At 55.3% G+C, this 24,922-nt stretch overlaps 2 protein-coding genes across 2 annotated transcripts in view; one reads left to right on the forward strand and one right to left on the reverse strand.

Annotated features, from left to right (window-relative positions):
* Positions 1 to 2,460: 2,460 nt before the first annotated feature.
* SLC38A8 (solute carrier family 38 member 8) lies at positions 2,461 to 7,308 on the forward strand. The gene is made up of 10 exons (XM_050311655.1): positions 2,461 to 2,652; positions 3,037 to 3,310; positions 3,532 to 3,685; positions 3,825 to 3,929; positions 4,255 to 4,312; positions 4,576 to 4,690; positions 4,813 to 4,960; positions 5,035 to 5,231; positions 5,393 to 5,444; positions 6,917 to 7,308. Exons 1-10 carry the CDS (start codon positions 2,461 to 2,463, stop codon positions 7,011 to 7,013), a joined length of 1,392 nt encoding a protein of 463 aa, XP_050167612.1. The 3' UTR covers positions 7,014 to 7,308.
* The window catches only part of NECAB2 (N-terminal EF-hand calcium binding protein 2), a 62,044-nt gene continuing 44,402 nt past the window's right edge, over positions 7,281 to 24,922 (reverse strand). Inside the window, exons 4-13 of the mRNA XM_050311102.1 lie at positions 24,321 to 24,346; positions 20,974 to 21,071; positions 11,255 to 11,391; positions 10,084 to 10,202; positions 9,893 to 9,972; positions 9,264 to 9,320; positions 9,039 to 9,151; positions 8,722 to 8,799; positions 8,268 to 8,359; positions 7,281 to 8,103 (exon numbers count right to left, since the gene is read on the reverse strand). Coding sequence (XP_050167059.1) covers positions 8,075 to 8,103; positions 8,268 to 8,359; positions 8,722 to 8,799; positions 9,039 to 9,151; positions 9,264 to 9,320; positions 9,893 to 9,972; positions 10,084 to 10,202; positions 11,255 to 11,391; positions 20,974 to 21,071; positions 24,321 to 24,346 — 829 coding nt within the window. The 3' untranslated portion in view covers positions 7,281 to 8,074. The remainder of the gene's footprint in view (positions 8,104 to 8,267; positions 8,360 to 8,721; positions 8,800 to 9,038; positions 9,152 to 9,263; positions 9,321 to 9,892; positions 9,973 to 10,083; positions 10,203 to 11,254; positions 11,392 to 20,973; positions 21,072 to 24,320; positions 24,347 to 24,922) is intronic.

Genomic DNA, 24,922 nt, shown 5'->3' on the forward strand with positions numbered 1-24,922 from the left:
AAAGACAATGTGCTAAGTGGCTCTTCTTTCCACTGGCTGTCATAGAGAGCAAGTTGTTGAGTAGAGGAGATATTCATGTTTTCCCTCTTCCCACCATATCTTTATCCTTTCCAGCAGCATCCAAGCTGCAGACTTTCCTTTGGGTCACTAACTGGGCAGTTGTACAAACGGTGCTTGGCCTGGGTGAGCACGAGGTTCTGCAAACCTGCAGAAGGAGAGGTTTGTGGTGAGAAGAGCGCTCCCAAAGAGCTGTATAAAAAACTGTCGTGGGGATGGCACCTGACAGCACAGTGTGGTGTGTCACAGAGCCAAAAACCTGGTCTCCTTTGGTTGGTCCTGCCTGAAAGTGTGGCACTTGTCACTGACTTAAATAAGTTGCCCCTGTCCATGTGCTGCTGGTTAAGGTTGCCATCATTGAAACAGCCTCTCTCTTTTGTAGCGAAGCTGTGAGGGTTTCCCTGCCAACTGCTGCTGTCCCTGCTCCAGGTGAGCACCTCTTCCCAGGAGGAGCAGGAGCTGTGTCTGCCTCTGCTGGTAACAGAACCACAGCCTGGGCAGGTGAGTGCTCTGCACTGGTGAAGGGTCCTGGGTGAGCTCTTGGGCACCCCTGGGCACAGCTGGAGAAAGAGAAGGTGACAGGGACAACCCTTCTGGGTGGTCTGACTGCACCCATCCTGTCAGGGCTTGTGATCCTGGATGGTGGGGGTGGGCCTTGCAAAGGGCACTGCAGGAGAGAACTTTTCTCCATGTAACCTGGGCCAAGCCTTTCAAGGGGTGGCTGTGGATGGGGTCTGCCAGTGCATGAGTATCCTGCAAAAAGGATTTAGAAAAACCCATTTTCCCTAAGCTGGAGAGTGGTGGCTTTTTCCAGCAAAGTGTAGCTGTGGCCAGTGTTTTTATTTGTCCAAAACAAGGACTGTCCATTTGCATTTTTGTACCTTTGACTGTCTTCAAAGACAATAATGAAAACATGTCAACAGCCCCTTTTCCACCTGCCAAGGGGACACAGCAGCAGGTAAAGCTGCCAACCCACAGGCACCCTCAGGTTACAGGTTGCAGCTCAGGGACTGGAGCACCCAGAGAAATGGGAGAAAGAGGGGAAAATGAAGCGAGGGAGCCCAGAGCCACTGAGCAGAGGAAGCGCCTGGGGCTGCTGTGCCATCAGGGGAGAGGAGCTGCATCCCTTTGGTCTGAGGTGCTCTGATCCATCAGAGGGAGACTGGAAAGCTCTCACTGCTCAGGTCAGTGCTAATGAGGAGCCTTGCTCTCTCATTGCAGCACTAATGAGAGATTACAGCCCCACTGCAACCGTGAAACCAGAGTGAAATCAAAGCCCAGTCCGAATTAAGAGCCTTTCTCAGTGGCTGGTATTTTACAGCCCAGTGGCCAATTTCTAAGTCGTAAAGGCCAATTATTTCCGAAGCCTTTGGTGTGCAGCTAATGAAGGCCTGGAAGGGCCCTTCTAAGTGGTTATAAGCCCTGTAGGCGGCAGAGATGTAATGGAGGTGGCAGGCACAATTAGCCATCCATAATTCCACCTAGCAGCTGATTAAAGTCTCTTTATCCGTCTTACCGAGATCAGAAGGGCACATATTTGGGAAATCAAAAATGTATTAGAGGCTGTCAGCCAGGGTCTGTGTGCTGAGCCCAGGGCAGTGGCAGGTGCTGGGAGGGGCACAGAGCTGCTGCCTGTGCCCCAGGTCGGGATGGGCCCCTCTCCCCTGTGGGGTGCAGCCTCCTCTGTGCAGCTCCCGGCAGCATCAGCCTCTCCATCCTGGTATCCCAGCACCCCCTTCCCCTGTGCGGAGCAAGCGGTGGGATGGGGTGGGATGGCTCCTCTCCAAGGTCTCTCAGTGCAGGAAAGTGCCACTGGGCTTTTAGGTGCTGTGGGGACATGGAGGGGTGCTGGGCTCATCCTGCATCCAACAAGTGATGAAGCACCCGCCAGCCAAATAGTCTGAAGGGCACTTAATGCAGCTGCCTTCCCTCACCGTTCCCAGGATTCTCCAAAATGCCCCGTGGTGGGAATTTTATGGATGGGGTGAACACAGCAGGAAGAGGGAGGCCCCAGCCCTGTGGTGGGAATTTCGTGGATGGGGAGAACGCAGTTGGAGTGGGGAGCCCCCAGCCTGCGTGCCCCAGCCCTGCTCTGGTTGCTGCTGGGGCTGCCGCGGTCCGTACGAGCTGTTGGAGGGCTGGGGCTGTCCGGGGACAGCGGGACGCGGGTTTCGAGCCGGGGCGGTGCGTGAACCCTGGGGCGATGCCCGCTCCCCGCACCGGGTGGGAGCGGGACGGGGCTTTCCGTGGGTGAGCTCCCGGGAGGGGGTTCCCACGGCCGGCTCCTGCCCGTCCCCCGGCGCCCCCTCCCCACCGGCCCGGGGGCGGGGGGTCCGCGCAGCCCCCGCGCTCCCCTTGCCCGCCCCCGCGGGGCCGTGCGGAGGGGCCGGCACAGCGTGCGGGATGGAGCGGGCGGCGGGCGAGGCGCGGCCCCTGCTGCGGGCGGGGGGCTCGGCCGCGCCCCGCGCCCCCGGGCTCTCCTCCGCCGGCGCCGTCTTCATCCTGCTCAAGTCTGCGCTGGGCGCGGGGCTGCTGAGCTTCCCCTGGGCCTTCGGCAGGGCCGGCGGGGCCGTGCCCGCCCTCCTGGTGGAGCTGGTAAGGGGGCACTCGGGGGGCACCCGGGGGCGAAGGGACGCAGGGAGCCGAGCGGCGCCGCTCTGGGGATGGGCTGGAGAGGGGGGTTCACCTGCTCTGGTATTTGGGAGCTGGCGGGGCCCCTCTTCGCACAGCACCCCCGTCCCGACCCCGCCTGGAGCAGGGGGGCAGCAGCCTTAGGGGATGCCCTTTGCAGCTGAAGCCACACTTGTAGCTGGCTTGTGGCTCAACCTAAGATAAAATTGGTATCTGCTCCCCTACATGTCCCCAAAATCCAAATCTAAACCCGAAGTGTCCCACAGGGCTGTGTCTCCATCCGTTTGCTGACCTGTGTTACCTGGGGCCACAAGGCAACCTAGCGGGTGACCCGGTCCCTGCTCGTAGCCCTGCTGTGTTCCCGCTGGGCCCGGGGTGTCAGAGGCTCTGTGTGGTGCTCCTTGCCGGGTCGTGTCCCCGCAGGGCTCGCTGGTGTTCCTGGTGAGCGGGCTGGCGGTGCTGGGCTATGCGGCGGCTCTCAGCGCCCAGCCCACCTACCAGGGGGTGGTGCGGGCGGTGTGCGGGGCGGCGGTGGGGAAGCTCTGCGAGATTTGCTTCCTCCTCAACCTCTTCATGATCTCCGTGGCCCTTCTGAGAGTGGTGGGGGACCAGCTGGAGAAACGTGAGTTGTTTTCGCCCACCGCGTTTGGGGCTTGCTCGGGGCCGGCAGCTCTCGGCAGTGAGGGGAGCTGGTCCCGGGGTGGGCTGGGCCCAGCCCAGGGTTTTCCTGCAAACTCTGAGGACCTGGCACTCCCTGGTCCTGGGGCTCCTGCCATAGTGTGATGCTCCCGACCCCCCTGGGCCACCTTTCAGGGTGCAGCTGAACCCCCCCTGCCCCCACAGTGTGCGACTCCCTGTACCCCAACGTGACCCTGAGCGGGGCCCCCCAGCTGCCCCCCTGGTACGTGGACCAGCGCTTCACCCTCTCTGCTCTCTGTGCCCTCGTCATCTTCCCGCTCTCTGTGCCCAGGGAGATCGGCTTCCAGAAGTACTCCAGGTACCACCTGGGCTGTCCCTGGGGTTGCTCACCCCTGGGTACCCTGTACGCCAGGTTTGCTCCTGGGAACCTGTGGGGCCATGGGACCCCCTCTCCCTTTGTCCCCGCTGTGTGCTGACACTCTCCCATGTCCTGGCAGCATCCTGGGCACACTGGCCGCCTGCTACCTCACTCTGGTCATCATCCTGAAATACTACCTGGAGACAGAGAGCCTGAGCTTGACCAACCCTCCCCAGCGCTCCAGGTAAGGGGATCAGCCCCGTGTCTCTCCTGCCCTGACCTCCATGACATCAGCAGTGACATGGGGCAGGGCTGCAGGTAGGGCAGGGGTGGTCCTGGGCCCCATGTGTATGGGGCAGGGGGGGAGCTGGGGACAGCACACAGTAGTGGTAGGTGAATGGCAGCTCCCAGCCCCATTTTTTACTCCAGCAATTCCCCTTTCTCCCAAAATCACCGTGCAGGAGGCTCCCTTGGTGGCATCCAGGCTGCACAATTTATGTCACCAAGGTTCCCTCTGCTTTTGTGAGCCTCACACCCTCCACTGTCTGCTTCCTCCCCACATGCCACAGGTCCTCCTCCTGGGCCTCCATCTTCAGTGTCATTCCCACCATCTGCTTTGGTTTCCAGGTAGGTCACCCAGGCCCCCCCAGTCTCAGCTGCCAGGGCAGAGCAGCCTCCCACAGCATCCCAGACCATGGGGCTGCCATCCCTTCAAGGGGAGGTTGCAGGGAAGGGGTCCTGTGGCTGTCACAGAGGTGGCTGCAGGGCAGGATGCAAGTCCCTGGGGATGGGGCAGAGCAGGGCAGGGCACCCATAGGTGACGGGGAGGATGCTGGGAGGGGGGATTGTCCCTGCATGGGGCCCCAGCACCATTCCCCCTTGCCTTGCAGTGCCACGAGGCATGTGTGGCCATCTACAGCAGCATGAGCAACCAGAGCTTCTCCCACTGGGTCACCGTGTCTGTGCTCTCCATGCTCATCTGCCTGCTCATCTACTCCCTCACTGGTAACCCAGCACCAAACCCCTCACCCCCTCCTTGCCCCGGGGGTCCCCTCTCCCCGTGGCTCCCCATCCTCCTCGGGGCTCCCCTGCCTGCTCACCACAGGGCCCCCCCTCCCTGTCAGCAGGGCTCTATGGCTACCTGACCTTCGGCGAGGCCGTGGCGTCCGACGTGCTCATGTCCTACCCGGGGAACGACCCGCTCGTCATCGTCGCCCGCCTGCTCTTCGGCGTCTCCATCGTCACCATTTACCCCATCGTGGTGCTGCTGGGCAGGTGAGGGGGCGGGGACGGGCCAGGTGCCCCCCCAGCTCCTCTGGGTGCCACGAGCCCCTGATCCTCTCTTGCAGGTCGGTGGTGAGGGACCTGTGGGCACCCCCCAAGCGCGGGGCCGCGGTGTCCGAGGCGCAGGAGCGGCGGGGCCGGGTGGCACTGACTGTCACCTGGATGGGCGCCACCCTCACCATCGCCCTGGCCGTCCCTGACATCGGAAAGGTCATCGAACTCATCGGGGGCATCAGCGCCTTCTTCATCTTCATCTTCCCAGGCAAGAAGGCAGTAGGAGGGGGCTCTGCCGGTGCCGGGAGCGTCGCTGGGGTGGTGGGTGGCCCATCCCGGCCCCGTTTGGGGGTGCAGGGCTGGGAATGCCCGGTGGGGCTGGGTTGGGGGTACTGTGGCAGAGGGGCTGAGCTCCTGCACTGACAGCAGGGCTGTGCCTGGTGTGCATGACTGGGACCTGCAGCCTCGGCCCTCGCAAAAAGTGAGTTGTCTGTGCTTGCAGCGGCACGGGGCGAGCGAAGGGGCAGGGGCAGGGCGTGGCAGGGGCAGGGCAGGGCAGGGGCAGGGCAGGGGCAGGGCGTGGCAGGCCAGGAACCAGGGCCCAGGCAGATCCCTGGCGGTCACCCCGGCCGAGGTGGAACCCTGCAAGAGGGGATTTGGGTGTGGAGGGAAGTGCTCTACTGGGGCTGTGCCAGGGTATCAGGGATGTGCCCAGGCAAGGGGGTTGTACCCAGCTGTCGGGGTTGTGTCCAGGTATCTGGGATGTACCTGAGTACCAGGGCTGTGCCCAGGCACCAGGGAGATGTCCCGGTACCAGAGTAACTGTAGGGGCAAAAGAGCTGTGGGGTTGGTGGCACTGGGACACCGGTGAGGGGGTCAGGCTGGGGGTCAGAGGGGCACGGTGCCCCAAGGCAGGCAGCTGTGGGGTGTTCAGTGTCTGTTGTGCCAGGGCAGTGTCCCCATCACCACTCTTGTCCTGAGAGGCTGGGGCACAGCAGGAGCCCACGTCAGGGGGACTGGACATGGTGCTGGCAAGTTTTGGAGTGTGTGCTTAAGTGTGTCTGCAGTGCCCCCGGGAGAGCAGCAGAGTCTGAGTGAGGATGAAGGTCATGAGTGTGGAGGGGCCCTGTCCCCCACGGTGAGTGGAGGGAGCACCCGAGGACCTTGGAGTCTTGGTCAGGAGGGTGTCCTGGGGCTCCATGGCTGTCTGGGCAGGAGTGAGGGTGCCACCAAGGGTGCCCCCAAAGCTGCCAAAGTGCTGGAGGGGCTGAGTCAGGAGGTGAACAGGGGCACCCAGGTAGGTGACAAGGGCTTGGAGAAGTCCCCTGGGGACACCTGCCACAGCACCAGCCTGTCACAAGGAGAGGGGACAACAGAAGCTGGGGTGATGAAGACTGCGAGGGGACTGTCCCAGCTGGCCTGGGGCAGTTTGGGAAGGAACACGGCGCTGATGACCCCACAGAGCAGCAGCAGGGTTGGGGGTGAGTGCTGCATCCCAGGGGATCCATTGGAGCTGGGGGCTGTGTGTCCAGGGAGAGGGAAACAAGGAGGTGCAGACTGATGGGTGGCAGAACTGGGGATGGAGATGGGGAAGGGTAGAAGCATGTGGCAATGGGATGGGGCTGGGGGCGTGGCTGTGCCGAGCACAGGGTGGGTGGATGCGGGTCTGTCCTCCTTCAGTGGGGCCGCTGGGCACAGGCAGAACTGGGGATGACCTCGTGGTGGCATCTGCAAGGCTTTTGACTGAGGTTTGTGTGTCGTTGCAGTGGACGCTGGGGTTGAGCCAGAGGGGCTGCTGAGCTCCTCAGCATCCCCTGGGAACGATGCAGAGCAGCCTGGCAGAGGAGGCTGAGACCCTGCAGAGAGCCCCGTGCCCAGGGGACTGGGGCACAGGGAGTGGCCCATTGCTGGGGTCAGCTCTGTCCCAGGGGCCCTGTGCTTGTGTCACTGCAGGGCTGCTCTCATCACCTGGGGTGTCCTCTCCGTGCTCGGCGGTGCCTTCGTCTGCGGGCAGAGCGCTGCCCTGGCCGTGCTGGGGCTGCTGCGCTGAGGGCTCAGCCCCCGGCCAGAGTCCCACCAGGACCCCTCCTCCACGGCCCCTGCCCACCCTGCCCAGCCCACGGCCCGGACAGAGCCCCGGACAGAGCCCCGGACACAGCCCCGGACAGAGCCCAGACACGGCCCCGGATACAGCCCCGGATACAGCCCCGGACACAGCCCTGGACACAGCTCAGACACAGCCCCGGACACAGCTCAGACACAGCCCCGGACACAGCCCTGGACACAGCTCAGACACAGCCCCGGACACAGCCCTGGACACAGCCCAGCACTGGAGCCCATCGTGGTTTATTTGGCAGCACGTCCCCGTTGTACAGGGGCTAATAAAGACAGGACAGGGTATCAGCGAGGGTCCTGTGCCACACCCTGAGGGACCCCCGTGCACAGGGGGCTGGGGGCAGGATGGGCACAGACAGACAGACACACAGACAGAAGTACAGACCCCAGGAAGGGGGAAGGGGGGGCAGCCACCCTCACTCGCTTCAACTGCACAGGGAAACCCCTTGGGATCCTCCACACCCAGAAAAGACTCAGGGTTGCCTTGGGAGCAGGGATATCCCCCCCTTTGCCAGCACCTTGACTCCCCAGGCACACAGGTGCCCCTCCCTGCAGGCACACACACACTGTGCCAGGCACAGCCTCAGCTCCCCCAGCCCCTTCCCTGGGTGGCCCTGGGGACTGGCACGGACCCCCAACCTACTGCCTGCTTTCAGGGGGGGCTCCAGCCTCCCACTCCCACCTCTACTTCCCAATGCCTGGCTGCCTGCACCCTGCCCATCCCTGCCTGCCTATGTCTGGGGGATGTCCCCCTCCCCAAAGCCTGCCAGCCCCTCCCTGGCAGCCCTTCCCTTCCCAGGGACCACCTCATGCCAGGGAGAGACGACCCAGGTGCTGGGGTAGCTGGGGAAGGACTCTATGGGGTGGTGGGGACACACATGGGGGTTTCCTTCACTCCAGCCAGGTCAGAGCGGCACCTCCCCCTCCCCAGCCGTGCAGGGGGTCACGGCCACCCTGCAGAGGGGCAGGTGCTGCGGGGCCCCCCGGCTCCAGCGGTCAGTCCCGGCTCAGGGTGCACCAGGCAGCTGCAGGGGAACAGCACGGGGGTCACCCCTGCCCAGCCCACCCCAACCCCCCAGCCAGCCCAGCCCACACCGTCCTCCACCCCACGCTCCCTGCCCTCCCCCAGCAGCTGCAGCGGGGCTGGCTGCCGTGGGTCCCTGTCCCTGCAGGGCAGCCGCCCTCCTACCTGGCACGGCCACGCTGGAGATGGCCTCGGGCTGGCTCAGCGTGTCCACCTTGACGTGCTGGAAGCCCTTGCAGGTGGCACTCTGCAGGTGCCTGCGTCCAGGTGGGAGAGTGGGTGACACCCCACCCCAGGAACACCATCCCAGCCCCCCCAGCTCCAGGGGCTCTGGTAGGGGCTGGGTGCCAGCAATCCCACTCACCTCCCCTTGGGCAGAGCACCCTGCCTCACTTCAGGACAGTGATGGCCCCACATGAAAAGGCATCCCCAGGTGGGAGGTGCAGAGAAACCCACCCCAAACCCATGTCCCATTTACAGGGACAGTCCCAGGATGGACAGACAGCTCTTTGGTCCTACCATCGGACAGGGCACAGAGCCTGGGGCTCAGCAGCTCCAACAACCCCTCACACCCGAGCACCCCAGCAAAAAAATGGGCTTTTTGCACCTCCTCTCCTACCTCTTCCAGTCCTCCTCAGTCTCCCAGAACTCATAGACGATGAAGGTGACCCCGTCTGGCAGCTTCACTGCTGTGACACTGGCACAAGCAGGGAGAGGGGGTGAGCCCCCAGCACGGGGCATCCCTGCCCCCTCGGCCTCTGCAGCCACAGAGGTGCTGTAGGCTGGGCTAGCGAGGGGTGACCCAGCCCCGACAGCCCAGGTGTCGACACTTGGTGGGGTGCCCTTTGCTGCAAGGGCAGCTGAACATCCTCTGTCCCCCCCCCACCCCCCAAGCCCTCCCAGCTCCCCAGCACCCCCTGTGCCGGTGGTACCCACTGGAAGCAGTCCCGCTGCCCGGCCACGCTCTTCAGGTACTGCTTCAGGGAGCTGCAGAACTCGCTCAGGTGCTTGTGCCACACCGTCATCTCACTCCGCACCAGCAGCAGGTACTGCCGGCCCGAGACACAGCCAGTGAGACCCAGAGAGCGCAGCACCCAGGCTGGGGGCTGCAGGGGCACCCAGGGGCTCCCAGCCCCCAGGGGTGGGGTCGGGCACACTCACCGTGCAGGCCGTGCCCTCGCTGTCCGACAGCCGCTGCTGCAGGTCGAACCACAGCGTCTGGGAACGGGAGCGAGCAGTGGAGGGGGTGGTGGATGGGCTGAGGCTGCCTGGGGGTTTCTGTCCCCAGCACCTGGCATGACTGGCTGTGCCCCCTTGTCTGCAGGGGACAGCTCCAAGAGCCGTTTGCACCTTCGTGCCCTCCACTCCAGGCCCTCTGCAAAAGCTCCCTGTGCTCCCAGCACAGCCAACATCTCCAACACCCTGTCCTTGCCCCTGCCCCAGAACAGCTGTCACTTATTCACAGTCCCTGAATTGTCCCTAGGATGGCAGAACCAGCGGTACCCACTCCTCCTCACTGCCCTCTGAGCCCTTCCTAGCCCTGGCACAGCCTTGGCTCCTCTGCCAACCACACTCACAGTTAATTGCTCCACATTCCATAGCTGCTGTCAACTCATCAGAAAGAATGTCCTCCAGCACCACCAGCAACCCAGCTGCATGGTCCATGCACACCACAGCACTGGGATGGGCACGGCCACCTCTTGGTCACCTCTGGCCCAGCGTGGCAGGGAGGGGGTGGGGCTGTGGGGACACCCCGGGGACAGTCCCACACAGGAAACGCTGGCCCTTACCTTGTCCTCCAGCTTGCCAATCAGCTTGGCCAGCCTGCTGATCTGCCCTTCCAGCCCCTCTGCCTTGGTGTCGGGGGAACCTGCAGGGAGCAGGAGGCAGGGATGGAGCGAGGGGCACGCGTGGGCACTGCCTGTGAGCCCCGTGCTGGCACCGCAGCTCCCGTCCCTGAGCGCTCCCAGCCATCACTCACCAGCCTGGAAGTTCTTGCCGTGCTCCCTGGGCACCACCCAGGTGGTGGGAGAGTAGCTGGGGACGGGGCTGTCGTACCAGGTGTCACTCACGCCGTGGCCAGCCTTGCTGGGGCAGTGCCTGCAAGCAGAGAGCACAGGAGCCGTCAGGATGGCAGAGCTGGGCACGCTGTGAGCCAGCCCCTGGGAGCCAACGCTGCTGGCAGCTCTGCCAGTGACACCAGAGCCTTTGCAGGGCAGCAGTGCCCACACCGTGCCCAGGCAGCGCAGGCTTCCCTCCTGTAACCACAGAGGGAGAGCTGAGCAGCTCAAAGGCTTTCCAGAGCTCCTTGCAGCAGGAGCAGCTCCGTGCTGCGCTGGTTGATGGAGGTGCCCAGGAGCCCCAGCCCCTCTTGGCATCTTTTGCAGGTCAGACAGCTCCCAGCTGGAGACCGGGGGAGTGCCAGGGAGCTGATGGGCATCACACCAGCCAGCATCTTCCTGCCCTCCTGCCCCTCCCCTGGCACACAGCTCCTCCAAAACACAGCTGCCAGGTGCCCTTTCCCAGCCACCCCAGGCAATTGGCACAGGCTCCCTTGGTGCTGCAATGCCCAGCCTGCTGTTGGCCCCAAAAATCAGCCAGTGTGGACTCAACTGCACACACAGGAACAGGATGTGAGGATCTGGTCCCAAGGAACGTCCCCAAGATAAGGAAACAAAGAACAGTAAAGGTGGCAGGAACATCCCTTTGCTGTGCAATAATCCCACTGCTGGTGCTGCATAATCCCCTGTCAATAGGCAGGAAATTAGGTGAAAACAGACAGGAGATTTATTTTAATCACAATTTAATGAGGTGTCTCAAGCTTGGACCTCTGCCTTTGCACTTTGGTGTACAGCCCTTTATTTTGGTGGTTTTTAGGCCACCTCTTTGTCTTCGTGTGGATGCAGAAGATAGATATTTAGGGGACTTTTTTTTTTTTTTTTTGGCTATTATCTTAGTGAGAAAACAACTACAATACTCCCCATTATGAACCAGGCCCACACATCAGAAATAAAAGCCAGCAAAGTCTTTCAGGGTCTCTAATTGCTCTGCCTGATGTTGGGTTTGTTTCCTCCTCACAGATTCCCAGGAGCTCCTGCTTTTTTTCCCCTTCACCCTCCCCCACCAGAGAGGAGGGCAGCAGCGCTGCAGACCTGCTGGGGTTGGTCTGCTCGTCGATGGCATCCACGGCGCTCTCCACAGAGCTCAGCAGGGACTGGGTCTGGTTCGCCGTCTCCTTCAGCAGGAAGCGGGTCACGAACTGCTCCACGTTGCTGCCGCTCTCGTACACCTGCAGGGCACACAGGGACGGTGCTGAGCCCCACAGTGCCACCCAGCACTGGCACCCAGCACCGGCACCCAGCACCCAGCACCCAGCACCGGCACCCAGCACCCAGCACTGGCTCTCAGCATCGATACCCAGCACCACCATCCAGCTCCACCATCCAGCTCCACCATCCAGCACCCCCACCCAGCACCCCCACCCAGCACCCTCACCCAGCACCCCCACCCAGCACCCTCACCCAGCACCCCCACCCAGCACCGCAGGCCCCGTCCAGCCCAGCATCACCCATCGTCCCACGCTCACGCTGGTCCCCTCAGTACCCCTGACTGTAGGGGCCACAGGAGGAGTGAGCAAGTGCTGTCCCACCCCACAGGAAGCATAAACCCCACTGGCACCCATGGGTCACCCAGCACAGGGACCTCCAGCACCCTCGGGGACAGACTGGCAGAGGCTGTGATGGGAGGGAGTGTGGGCAGCGAGCACATCAGCATTGCTTTGTTCATAGATAAATCTATGAATAAAGCAATGGAAAGGTGAATAAAGCAATGGAAAGGTGATTACCCAAAGCCTGTAGCTGCTCTCTTTACCATGACTTTAAATTGCTGTACTTATTTTCTTGCAAGCCTCTTGGAGGAGGTGGGAAAAGTGGCCCCTCTTGTGCTTTGGAGATCCCTACTCTGAGAACTTTGGTGTTTCACAGTGCTCTAATCCACAACAGCATGGCCAACCAGCACTAAAGAAAAGGGAGTCTGGGATGATGAACAGGGCTGGGTGTACTCTTAGAGCAACAGAAACTCCCAGGGTAATCCAAACCCTTCTGTGCCATTCTAAAATATTTTAATAGCACAATTGATCTGCCTGAAGCACCCAGGACCCCTTTCCCCAAACAGCTTTGCTGAACCCTGCTGATGGCATGGTCTGCTCCTCCACCTCCTGCCAGCCAGCAGCAGAGGTGGCACAGTGGCACAACTGGAATGGCACCAGCACACCCAGATGGACACTGGCACAGCAGATTATTCCTGTTTTATGGAGAAGCGATTAGTGAGGTTTATTTCCATGGCAACTGGAGCAGCTCTGCAAGAACCCAGAGGGCTTTTATCTTTTATATTAAATCATAAAAGAAGAACGAGCTGAAGGAAAAACCCTTGGGGTTCTGATCACAGAACTGATTTCTCACCCCTGAATTCGTAGGGAAGCACGAGATTCTTGACAGCTTCCTGAGCATCCAATTAACAGAGGTTAATGACATCTGTCTGACACAAAAAACCTTGCTCCCCTCCCTGTCACAGCCACAGTGTTTCTGGGGGACATGCATGACGTGGTGATCGCTGGTGGATGGTGATGCTGAATCCTCCTGCCCCATGCAGGCAGGGAGGGTGATGGCACCTGGGACCACAGGCAGCTGGGGGAGCACCACACTGGGCTCCCTGCAGGCACAGGCACCACCACCAGACAAATAAACAGCAACAGAGCCAAGGGAGAGATGAGAAAACAGTTGCTGAGCATTTGGAATGGGAAAAAACCCTGAATGCAGTCACAAATATTCCTGGATAGCTGGACAATCTCTGTTCTCCCTGGTGAAACACTCCCAACTCAGAACATGCATTATGCACTGTATGTGTATGGGTGTCCTCTCCAGCCATCACATCACACCTGTGCACACAGACAGACATGTCACACCTGAACAAGTCTGTCCAGACTTACAGTGCATTGAATTCATTGTTAGGGCACCTCACCCTTCCCCCTCCTCTGCCCTCACGCTTTGGAAAGAGCCCCACACGGGGCCAAATCTGCCCCTTCACCCAGGCAATTGTTTCATCCTCTAAAGCATCTTCCACTGGCCACACACACACAGGTGGGTGTATGAAATGGAAACGCTTCCTTGGCAAACACATCACTGCATTTGGGATCAAACCCAATTCCTTTTGCAGTTGCCCCCTCCTTGGCTGCTCCCCCCTCAGCCAGCCCTGCCTGCAGCCAGCACTGCCCGTGCTGGGGGCGTGGATGCACTGACCAGCACTGACCAGCACTGACCAGCACTGAGCAGGCACTGACCAGCATTGAGCAGGCACTGAGCAGGCACTGACCAGGCACTGAGCAGCATTGACCAGGCTCTGAGCAGGCACTGAGCAGGCATTGACCAGGCACTGGGCCCTGCTGGAACTGCAGATGAGCTCTCCCACCCAGCCCAGCTCTGGCTGCAGTGGTGGAGGCAGCTGCTCCCACAGGCTGGGGCTTTGTCTCTCCTCCTGCATTTGATGCAGACCTGCTGGCCTTCAGGAGCTGCCAGCACAGCACAGAGCTGTGTGCACTCCTTGCACTGTTCACTGGGCTGTACAATCCCCTGGGCTCTCCTCTAACACATCTTCTTTGGGATTGCAAAAACAAGTCATTAAGAAGACCAACTCCAAAGGAATCCTTCCCATTGTCTTATTAAAACATTTGTCAGACTGCCCTAGTGAGATTTAATGAGGCTTATTCTTATTAATCTCACCTTGAAGAGTTATTTCCTCCTTGCTTTGCCTGAGAAGTTAAAATATTTATGGAGATAATATAATAATTGCTGCTCAGTGAAGCTGCTTTGTGCCAGAAGCTCTTGGACATCTCCAAGCCTGCTCTTTTCCATCCCCCAGTTCCAGGCTAGAAAGATTTTTTCTGACTGCCTGGCCCGGGTTCTGCTGCTGCAAACAGGTGGCTGTGCCCATTTGCAGTGAGCAGCAAATGTGAAAGCCCCCTTGAAATAATGGCCTTGAGAATTCTGTGTTGAGACTCTCAGGAGAGCCTCAGGAAGCATCACCACTTGAGAAAGCAGGGCACGAGCCAGAGACATTGAAAAATGAGAGAAAAGGGGGATAAGGAAAGCTGGCTTTACTGGGAAATATTGCACAGTGCCAGGTCAGTCAGATGAGGTCCAAGCCCCAAATCTCTCCCCTCTCTTCACCTCACAAGCTTTGTACATGTCTGTAAGGCACCCTGCACACACAGCAGCAGCAAACAGCAGTATCAAATGTGGGTATCAAATGACTGGAAAAGGAGACTTTTGATGCTGCTGAGCATCCTGAAGCTTCTTTGCTGGCATTTGAAAGGTCACTATTCAGCTCATTAAGGCTACAAGGTGTAAAACATAAATTATTCTGTGCCAGCCAATAACTCAGAGAACCCCTGTGACCACCCCACACCTTCCCTTCCCCAGCAAGTCCTCCCAGTGCTGGTCTGCAGTGGGATTGGCCAAACTGGCTGGCAGTTTCCAAGCCTGGGGACACTGATGGCTTCTCCAATTGTTAATAATCACAAGAGAAGCACACCCACAGAGGGATGGCACTGAACCGAGGAGGCTTTTCAGATGGAATCCAAAGCAAATTCTGCTTCACCCACACTTTTCCTCCAGTTAAAAAACCCCAAACCCAACACCACATCTATTGCAATGCCATCAAACACCCCTGTCAAGCCTCAGCCTGGGGTGATGGAGAGGTTATCTTCCACCCACTCAGCCCTTTAAAAACCAGGCATGTGTTGTGCTCTAACCTCTGACTGGCTGATTTGAATTCGTTGCTCATAATTGCCTGTTTTCTTCCAAAAGATATTTTCTTTTAATTAGAATAACACTCAGACCTGCCTCTCCCTCCTTTCCCTCCCCCTGACTCTCAAATCCCTTCCAAAGCAGAGACCCAAACCTGATTGCCTGGCACATAATCAGTAGAAGAAACATGAAGAGAACAGAGACTTAAATAGTTGATAAATGAAAGCATTACCATATGAAAGATGTTCAGCCTTCCTGAAACAGCTCTAAAAAGCCAAATAAGACACCTGTTCAGATTTAAAAAACTACAATGGATCATAAGGATTTTAAAAGCATTTTACTATAAAATCCTCCTTTTGCAAATCTCAGTGTTGGACCTTTCTCAGCTCACGTTTACCTGGTTTGATCCTAAAGGTCTCCTGCCATGGACCCTTCCCAAGCAGTTTATCCCAGGCCTTTGTTCTCCTGGTTAGAGGATCTCCCTGCTGCTCTGGAATGCCCTCGTGTCCCACTGCAGCCCCACGGGTGGGAAGGGCAGGGACCTGTGGGCAGTGCAGATCCCTGAGGTCACCCACGGACCAAGAGACAAATGGCACCTTTGCTCCCTTCCACTCACCCAGCAGGCAAAGAACAAGTGGGACCCCCAGAGAAGATGCTCTGCCTTTTCAGGGAGAGAGAGGAGAGAGATGGATTTTGCAGCTACAGAAAAGCAGAAGAGCAGTGAATAAAGCATCTTCATCTAAAAATAAGTTCCAAGAGAGACTTTCTTAAGGTTCCTTTCCCTGCCAGTCCTGCTGTGCTCCCCAACAGTCTGGCAGCCCAGCTGGATCTCATGCACAGCCCTACAGGCTGGCAGGAAAATGGCATGGAAAAGCAGCTTTCTGGTCTGGAGTCTGAACAGAAAAGTTGGGGGAAATTCAGTTCTTGCAGAACTGAAGCAGCACATTTTGCTCTAATTTGCAGGGCAATATTTTCTTAAATCAATATCAGAGAGAAGTTGCAGAAATACATTGTGAGAAGCTAAACAAACACATCTCATCTCCTTTCAGGTTATTCTTGAACTGTAGAGTTGCAGAACTTTTCCAGAAATCCATATCTGTGTTTTTGCTGTAGAGGCTGATACAGAAATTGTTCAGAAATGTCGTTCAAAATACATGGAAAGATGACTCAACCTTTATCAATTCACAGACCCATCACCACTCCCTTCTTTTTTCTGCCACAATCATTCATCATGATTCCATCTTTAACTGCATCACAGGAATGTTCCAAAGCTGGTGTTTCATCATTTAATCACTCATTCAAGAATGGAGAAAACAAAGCAGTGATAACCCCAATAACAGCTCCCTCCTCATCAGGACAGACCTCTGTGCTGCAAAGGTGAGGTGGACGATGCTCTGAGCCCTCCAGGAAGGGCAAACCGGCCATCTGAGCAAACAACCCCTGAAGAAGAGCCAAGTGCTTCCAAGGGGGAAGAGGATGACAAGGTGTGCAGGATCTGCTGGGACCCAGCCAGGTTCAAAGTACCAAGAGACAAGGGCTTCTCCAAAAGAGCACCTGGTGTGGGACAGGATGTGAATTCAGCCAGGAGGGAACATGAACAACAGATGTGCTGCACTGCAGGGGCACCCCAGGGGCTCCAAGCCCAGACCTTCAGCTGATGTTCATGAAGCACCACGAGCCAAGGCCAGAGCACGAGGTCTCTGAGAAGCCACGAGCAGCTCACGCTGTTTGAGCTGGCACAGCCCAGGCTGCTGCCCCTGGGCTGTTGTTACACCCTGTGTTTGAGCTGGCACAGCCCAGGCTGCTGCCCCTGGGCTGTTGTTACACCCTGCCACGGGCCAGGCACCCCACCCAGCACTGCCCAGGAGCCTCAGACACCACAGGGTGATGGCCAGCTTTGTTCAGCAGAGCAGGAGAAAACCTGCTCACGTAAAATGAAAGGCTGAGATAAAGGATTAGCTGGGGGATGGAAAGAAAAGATTATTTCTGAGGATTATTTCTACTCACTATTTTATCTGGAGGTGTCATCGTTGAAAAAAGAGCAATACCACATTTGGCAAGCTTAATTTGACAGGTAAGAATGTGAGAGCACTCTATATTGCTGGCCTCGGTTGTGCTACAAAATAAAAGATCCACCATTTTTAGCATCCATCTGGTGGCAGATGGTGCAGCTCTGGGGCTGTGACTGAGCTGCTCAAACAGCTTTGCAGTTTGCTGCTGAGGGCTGAAAACAGGGAGAGAAGGGTCTGCTGGAGCAGCAGCAGCTCCCACTGAGCCCCAGGGCCTGACATCTTCTCTTCACTGAGATGGCATCTCATAAGGACAGACAAGAAGGGTGGATTGCTGCACCAACACTTGGAACCACAAATAACATATGCAAAACTATTCACCTGCACGCAGATACCTCCCAGCTCCCTAGTGCTGCTGGTGTATATACCAGCAGCTGGTACTGAAGGTCAGCACACTCAGTTTTCCCTTTATGATTTATGTATTTCTCATCTAAACAATGATCCTCAGGGGAAAATGTGTTTGCAGCTGGTTTGGGGACAGTGCCAGTCCGTAAGACACGGGTGGTGTTTGGAGCCCTGACATGAGAAGGTTCTCAGTGGGTGATGTCACCACATGGTCCTATTCCTGCTCCAGGTCCACTAATGAGATAACTGAGACACTGCAGTGGAGCTGTCAGTAAGCAAGCAAGAAGTAAAACACTGTCTTTCAGATGCTGAACATCGAGCAGAGGCTGCTCCAGGGCCACCCTCAGGTCCCCAGGCCTCCTCCATAAATCCCTCCTGCAGTACCACCACTCTCCCCTGAAGCCAGTGATGTCATTCCAGCATGTGCATGAGGGGCTGTTGCAACTTCAGCTGCAATTTTGGGCAATTTTGCTTTCCAAACACTCTCCTTCCATCTGGGACGTGGCATGCACCAAGGTCAGTCACCAGTTCTTCTTGGACCTGTCTGGTGCCCAACAGGAACATCTCCAGGAGGGAATGATTTGACTTTAAATCTGAGCTGCTTCGTCCTTGAGGGCACTCATCACTCAGCATTTTGTTGGAACTTCTCTGCAGCTTGCTTTTAAAAAGTTTGACTCACCACTAAAGGTCAGCCTTGCTGATGTTTCCATGGTCAGTCCTGAGAAATGCTTAATTGGCAGAAGCTGGAGCAGGAGCAGTCCCAGTGCAGCTGGCAGCCCAAGCTGTACCCGACAGGAACAGCGCTGATTGAGCCTCTCAGGTTCAAAAACCCCCAGCTCTTTTTTAAAATGTGAGCTAAGTCACATTTCCTGGGCTGTTCAGTGGTAACCACCACCTCATGCCATCCCTCTGGCTCCCTGGGCACTGTCCCCTGGCACCCTCAGAGCTGGCAGGGGTGGTGGCTGTAGCAGAGGAACAGAATTAACGTGGCTCTGCTCCCCCAGCCCCACCGTCACCAGGCACACAGACCATCCCATCCTCCCCACTCCTGTCAGGTTTGGTATTTGCCAACAGCACTATTCAACAGCAGAAGAGAATTATAAAGAACATCTCCTGCTGTCAGCCTTTTTTAGATCCCCAAAGTTCATTTCCTTTCTCTCCAATTCCGCTTTGCATTTCCCACCATCCCCGGCAGAGATTTCAGCACGGACATCACTATCGGAAAATAATTACACTGACAGAGTCTGTTTTGCTGGATGAGACCTTCCACCACCCAATCCAATTACTGCTGATACTTTATGAGGTCCTCCAGCACCAGATAATTGCTGCTTTCTCTTTTTATGAGCAAGAAATGATCAATTGTCTTTTAAGGTGAGAAACATAAACAGCAATTAAATGCCGTGGTTCTCAGAGCCCTCTCGTCAGCGGGCACCTCTTGTCAGAAAGGCAGCACAGAAGGAGGTTAGGCTTCATTTACCATCTGCACTGAATACATTGTTTGAAAGGGGGGGATGGGAACACTGCTAAATGATCAGGAGTGATCTCCAGCTTATGAAATGTGTATTTGTTATGGAGAATCAGGACCATCTCACAGACAAAGCAGTTTGCTCACAAGTCACAGTGCTCAGCATCATCACCGAGCCCTTTGCAGGATCTGGCCACAGGAAAAGATGTAGAGACAGCAAACTGATGTAGTGGGATGTGTCCCTGCTCATGGCAGAGGGGTGGAACTAGATGAGCTTTAAGATCCCTTCTGAACCAATCTATGGTTCTGCAAGACCTCTATGGGGGCACCCACTGGGCAAGTGGCAGCTGACACCAGCTTTTGGAGTCCAGGGGTGGATCTTCTTCCTGGGGGGAAGCCTCACCCTGCATGTGAGGCCCCAGCCCTGGAGGAAAGGGAACACACCCCACACCCCACAGGCTGGGGGGGAAAGCACTCATGGTTTGCACTTGGAGAACCTTTTGATGCTGCCTGGGTGTGTATCCTGTTCAAACACTGGAGATGAGTTTCTCTGCCACCCACAACAGCTTGTGTTCTGTTGGGTTTCCTTTTCACTTCTTTACCTGAATAAACTGCCTGTGTTTGAATAATTCATTGATGAGGTTTGTACCACTTTGTTCACAAAATCACAGCAGGAGCAGTGTTGTTGAATAAATACCTCTTTGCCAGCTCCTCTCTGTCATGGAGTCTTACTCTGCATCTTCCTCTTGCAAAATATGGGGAAGAATTAGTCATTTATGTTAACCTCTCATTGGAAAAGCAATGGTGGAAGGCATCACGAACAGCAAGGTGGGGTGAAAGACTGAAGTCTCTATTAGCATATTAATATTTATTTAAAATACAGAGTTGGCAAATCTGACTGCCAGAAAATTTGCTAATAATGAATATAAATGAGGCACAAACAGACACAGCAACTTAATTAGAAAAAATGAACTATTACTGTTGTCCTGAATTTTTTCATCCTTTCATAATGCTGATAAAAAATTCATGAACACTTCAGATAGATCAGTGATGGGCCAAAGACTTTTGCCTTTAATTTATTATGGCAAGACATCAACTTGTTAAATATGTGCCTTCACTTTCCTTTCTGCCCTCCTCACAAACATCAAAAAGGATGGAAGAAAATGAGGCTCTTTACGAGGCAGCAAGATGGGAGAGAAATTTGTTGTTTCCCATTCTAACTCCTAAAACTTCTTACCATTACCTCATCTTTAATGTGGAGTACTTTGAGTTTCTCCTTTAGCTTCATAGATAAATGGAAGGGAGATCTCAATCTGGATTACTTGCAGGAGTGTTGTAGTTGGATTGGGAAGTCCTTATGGCTGCTTGGAAAAAGCAAAACCTCCCTCCTTGCCTTGGTCCTCAGTGTACCCCATTACTGCTCATGAGGGAAGAGGGACACCACTTTTCCCACAAAAGAATATGGTTGAAGGCAAATATGGTTGAAGGTAGAAGTGGGAGAAGGGATTGATTACCCTGAGGTAATAAATATCACCAACGTAGCCCAGTCACATTACTAAGTGGTATGGAAGGACAGGAAAATGATTTCCAAGGAATTAAAGCTCTATAAACACTTCTCTCATCATGGTAAGACAACAGATGAGTGGTGCAGCTCTCAGCAGGGCTGTTCATGTGGTGCATCAGCTCAGACTTTCTAGGTATTCAGAAATAAACCAGCATGCTCCTTGAGCAGTGTCACTGTCTCTGTCAGTCCATCAGTAACAGTGTCATTAAGGTACATGGTGGATTTTTTAAGAGCTTAGGGCTATTTTGCATATATAAACCAGGACATTATGTCCTGGTTTGGTGCTTGCATGATTCCCCTGTGGTCTCTCAGACACACAGCCCTCTTGTTTCCAACACAGCAGCTGAACAGTGACTGTATTTGTGGAATGCAGGATGCCTTCCAGCATGGAAGCTGATTTAATGGCAGCTCTGTAATCTGAAGTTTCCAAAAGCCCTCCCAGTGACACCAACAAATGTGCATTCACACTCCCACCCAGGAGACCCTTGGGCCATGCTGTCTGCAGAGCAGAGGAGGCAGCAGTGCTGAACAGAGTGAGGACCTTCAGATTGATGTGCTCTGGTAACACAACAGGACAGCCTTCCCTCCAAGCCTGTGGAACGGGAGAGCAGGGAAGGGCACTCACCCGCTTGGTGTAGTCCATTGCCTTCAGGATGGAGAGGTTCAGCATCTCCAGTGAGGCCAAAACATCTTCATAGTCTCCCATGTGGTCAGCAAAATAGTCTGGGAAAAGCAAGAGGGACATGATGGGAACATGCTGAGGAAATGTAATCCTTCCAGGCTACACGACAGCAAGGTCTGTTTATTGGGGGTAAGGCAAACCAGAGAGGATGGTTTTTATTTCAGGTACATTTTTATACTCTATGCACTGAGTCAAAGTCACAGCTTGTCCAGCAGGGATGGGAAGTGGTGCAATTCCCATGAAGTTTGGGACCACTGCATAAAGGAGGTGTAAGGCCCAGCAGCTCCCATGGAAAATAACTCATGCCCACTTCTGCATTTGACTGGATCTGGTGTCCCTCCCTCCTATTGCTGGTATGGAGGGAGAGACCTCAAAAGAAATCCTTTTTCTACTCCCTTGACACTCTTTACCACCCAAAGCACCCAAATACCTCCCAGGTTCAACCCAGTTTACACGAGCTGAGACTGACCTTACACCTTTCCCTACAGTCCCAGCACATTTGCCAACAATCACGGGCTGAACAATCTCCTGAGAGTAAAATATTCCCCCAGAGGAAGGGAACAGAGCTACAAGCTCACTGACACAGAATGCAGTCAAAACTGGTGTGTCCCAGGTGGGGGATGATGGCTCCATCACACACAAACACAGCTCTGTGCCAGAGCTCCCGAGCTCTGGGATTCACTGCTCAGGGTGGAAACAGCAGCAAGGAGCACGACAGAAAGGTGTGCAGGGAGTCTGCAGCACAGCCCCACATTTCCCTGTTCCTGGGTGAGTGACACAGAGTGCAGCTAAAGCTGGTCCTTAAACGCCCCCAGCGCTGCTCCTCAGCACCAGGACACGGAGCGTCACGCTGAGGTGACATCTCTGTGGAGTGCAGTAACACGTAAACTTCAGGAAACAATTCCACTAATTAGGTTCTCTTGGCTTAATTAGAAGTGCCTACAGCTATTTACAGTCTGAGAACACATCCAAAGGGAAGAGGATTTTGGCAGAAAGCGGAATGTCACAGCATGACTGACAGCAGCTGTTTGCTGTGCCACCAGAAGCCAAGCGGCTTATTCTCATTGCAGTCTGTTTGTGTTGTTCTTACTTGATTTGGGAAAGAAAACCTGAGCAGATCTGAAAGGCAAAGGTTTTTGTAAGTCCTGAAATAAAAAGCTGGGCTTACATTTCAGGAGAAATGAGCTGTTGTGGGCAGAGCACAGCCCTCGAGCCTGAGCAAGGAGCACCTGGAGCAGAACAGCGCTGGCTTTAACAAAGTTAAAGCTGCTTTAGCCTTATTTATTCATGTGAACCCCTGAGATCAGCTCTTCCAGTCCTACAGGGTCCTTGCTCATGGCTGCAGAGGCAATGGGGTCAGTGTTCAGAAGAAGAGCATCACTGCAGCCCAGGACTGGTGTGGGAGGTGCCCCCACGGACCTCTCCCCAGATGCCATCCCCCTGACAGTCTGTAACAGGCTGATGGCATCCCCTGGCTCATGGAGCACACTCAGTTCCCAGCACAGTTTGTACCTCTGCATGGATGTCTGTGCTTTGATTGAACTAAGAGTGGTGGGTACAATTTGGCACCTGTACTCACATTTTCTGGGTTTATTAAGAGCTCCTAGCTGTGACTGGGAGCTCCTCTGCCAGTGAAGAGCTACCCAACCACCTTTAAGTCAATCAAGGTGCTGGTGATTGTTGCATTCATCAGCAGAAAAAAAAACCAACAGAACTTTTAAGATGCTGCCTGATATGGATTAACAGCCATATCAGATTTATCACATAAGCTGCAGGGCTCAAGAAATGCCTTTTAAGATGCTCCCAACCTCTTATAACACATAATCCATTTCCAGAGAGACACCACAGTTCCCATTTGGCCAAAATGAGATTTTATGTTTAAATTAATACTTAGAAGAGGACAAGCAAATAAGAAATTGCAGGCAAGGGCAGGAATTCAGCAGATAAGAGATCCAGGCAGGAGCTTGTGCTGATCAATCTTTCCTCTGACTTTCCCCAGCTTTCCACAGGAGGGGATGGGTTTATCTCCATCCTCTCCCAGCAGCTTCAGCCCTGGGAGAGGCAGCAAGGTGGGATCACAGGGGGTGACAGCTGTGTAATTTGTGATTTTATCAGAGTGATGGGGAAAGCAGTGTGGGGGCAAGCAATGCCATTATTACCCCTGGATTTCCTGGCAAAGCTGATGGTACAAGCTGTGGGGTTTGGATTTCTTGGGTCCAGCTGGCAAGGAGACCTAACACAGTAAGAGTGGAGTGATGGGAGCAAGCCCATCATATCATCAGCAAACCAAAAGGATTTTATGGGAGTCTTTGTTTCCTGCATATCAAAGCAAGAACAAGCAGAGAGAACCAGCAGAAAGGGGAAATGCTGCTGCTTCTGCTGCAGGCTTGGCTGCTCAGAAAGGTGTGGGCAGGAGTTCAGTACTCCAGGAGGACAGAAACCCTGGGCAGTGTCCTGCTGCAGGCAGACCCACAGACTACCACCACTGGAGAGGTTTTTTACTTATCAGGACAGGTGCACAGGCACACAGCAACCGCCTCTGGCTGCACAACCCACTCCCAGCTGCCTTTGAAGGCTTTAACTGGTGGCAAAGCCATGAAGGCAAATGGTGAAGACCTGCTGAGGTGGCTTCATGTGTTCTTCTGCATCCTGGCACAGGAGGAGGAGCAGAGATGCACAAGCCCTCTGCAAGGCCTCACACCTCTGTCTCCTCATCTCTCCCCAGTAAGCTGGGGTGCAGGAAACATTGTTCAATATCAATATCCATGAAAAAATACACCTGAGTGAGCAGCAGGAGTCACTTCCCATTGAGGCAAAGCCCTCCAGGAATCCTGGCAGGAAATTTTCCCTTGCTGGTCAAGGCGTGGGACAAAACATTATCAGAGATTTTCCTTTTCAGCCTTTCATTTTGGTGAGCAGTGGGAGGGGCAGTAGGAGTGGTGTCCACCTCAGGCAAGCTGGGAACACGGAGGTTGGCCCAGGGAGAAACACGGTGGGGCAGAGGGACACGGGTTTGTTGAGCTCCAGAGCAAAGCTGGGAGCCAGGACATCTCCAGAAATGACACTCCAGCTTGTTACTGAACGGGAGCCAAGTGCTTTGAGCAGCTCTGACCCCATTTGTGTTGCAAGAAAATACAGAAAAGTTTTGCCAGTTTTCCTGTGGAATAAGGGGCAAAGCGGCAGAAGGGCTGAGATCCCCCATGACCACAGCTTTGTGCTGGGTTTCATGCATCCTTCAGAGCCCACATGCAGCAAGGACTGCTTTTACCCTAAAAAAGGGCCACACTCACCACACAGCTCCTTGGTGTCCACATTGCTGGAAGAGGGGAGAACAAGGCAGGGAAGGAAGCAGGAAAAAAAGAGAGAGAAAGAGAATTTTAATGTAAAGGACAGGTGATGGATGACATTTAGGATTCCTGCAGGCTTAAACCCAGATACCCACCTGCAACCTCACCCACCCTCTCGGCATTCCCCAGCCACCAGTTTAGTCAGTAAAAAAAATTGCAAAATTTACTTTTCTGGATGGACCAATTCTCCCAATTCTGCCCCTGCAAAGCAGCTCCTGCCCAGGACTCCCTCCAGACAAAACTGCACAATTACTTCTTGACACACGAACATTTAGTTTGTGTAACAACATCTCAACAGACAACCTGCTTGGGAAATAAAGATTGCTGCTAATCTCTCTGTGCCTCTGATTCCCACACAGTCATTAGTGCCACTCAAGCACTGGAATGATCTCTTAATAGAATTGTATTTTATCAATCCATTTATGTCCTAGAAAGCTATTTCTTTAACTAAACTCATCCCTGCTCTGTCTAACCTGTCACCATAAGTGGATTAGGGAAATTTTCAGTAGCACACCCATTGACAGCATCCTCCTGCAGCCCTGCCT

This window comes from Myiozetetes cayanensis, unplaced genomic scaffold (assembly GCF_022539395.1).
Source record: "Myiozetetes cayanensis isolate MyiCay16 unplaced genomic scaffold, myiCay2020 scf16, whole genome shotgun sequence".
Classification (NCBI taxonomy): Eukaryota; Metazoa; Chordata; class Aves; order Passeriformes; family Tyrannidae; genus Myiozetetes; species Myiozetetes cayanensis.

Coding starts and splice junctions, on each gene's coding strand:
- SLC38A8 (XM_050311655.1), top strand. CDS start 2,461: ATGGAGCGGGCGGCGGGCGAGGCGCGGCCCCTGCTGCGGGCGGGGGGC. Junction 4,313..4,575: donor CCATCTGCTTTGGTTTCCAG/GTAGGTCACCCA, acceptor CTTGCCTTGCAG/TGCCACGAGGCATGTGTGGC. Junction 5,232..5,392: donor CTTCATCTTCATCTTCCCAG/GCAAGAAGGCAG, acceptor CACTGACAGCAG/GGCTGTGCCTGGTGTGCATG.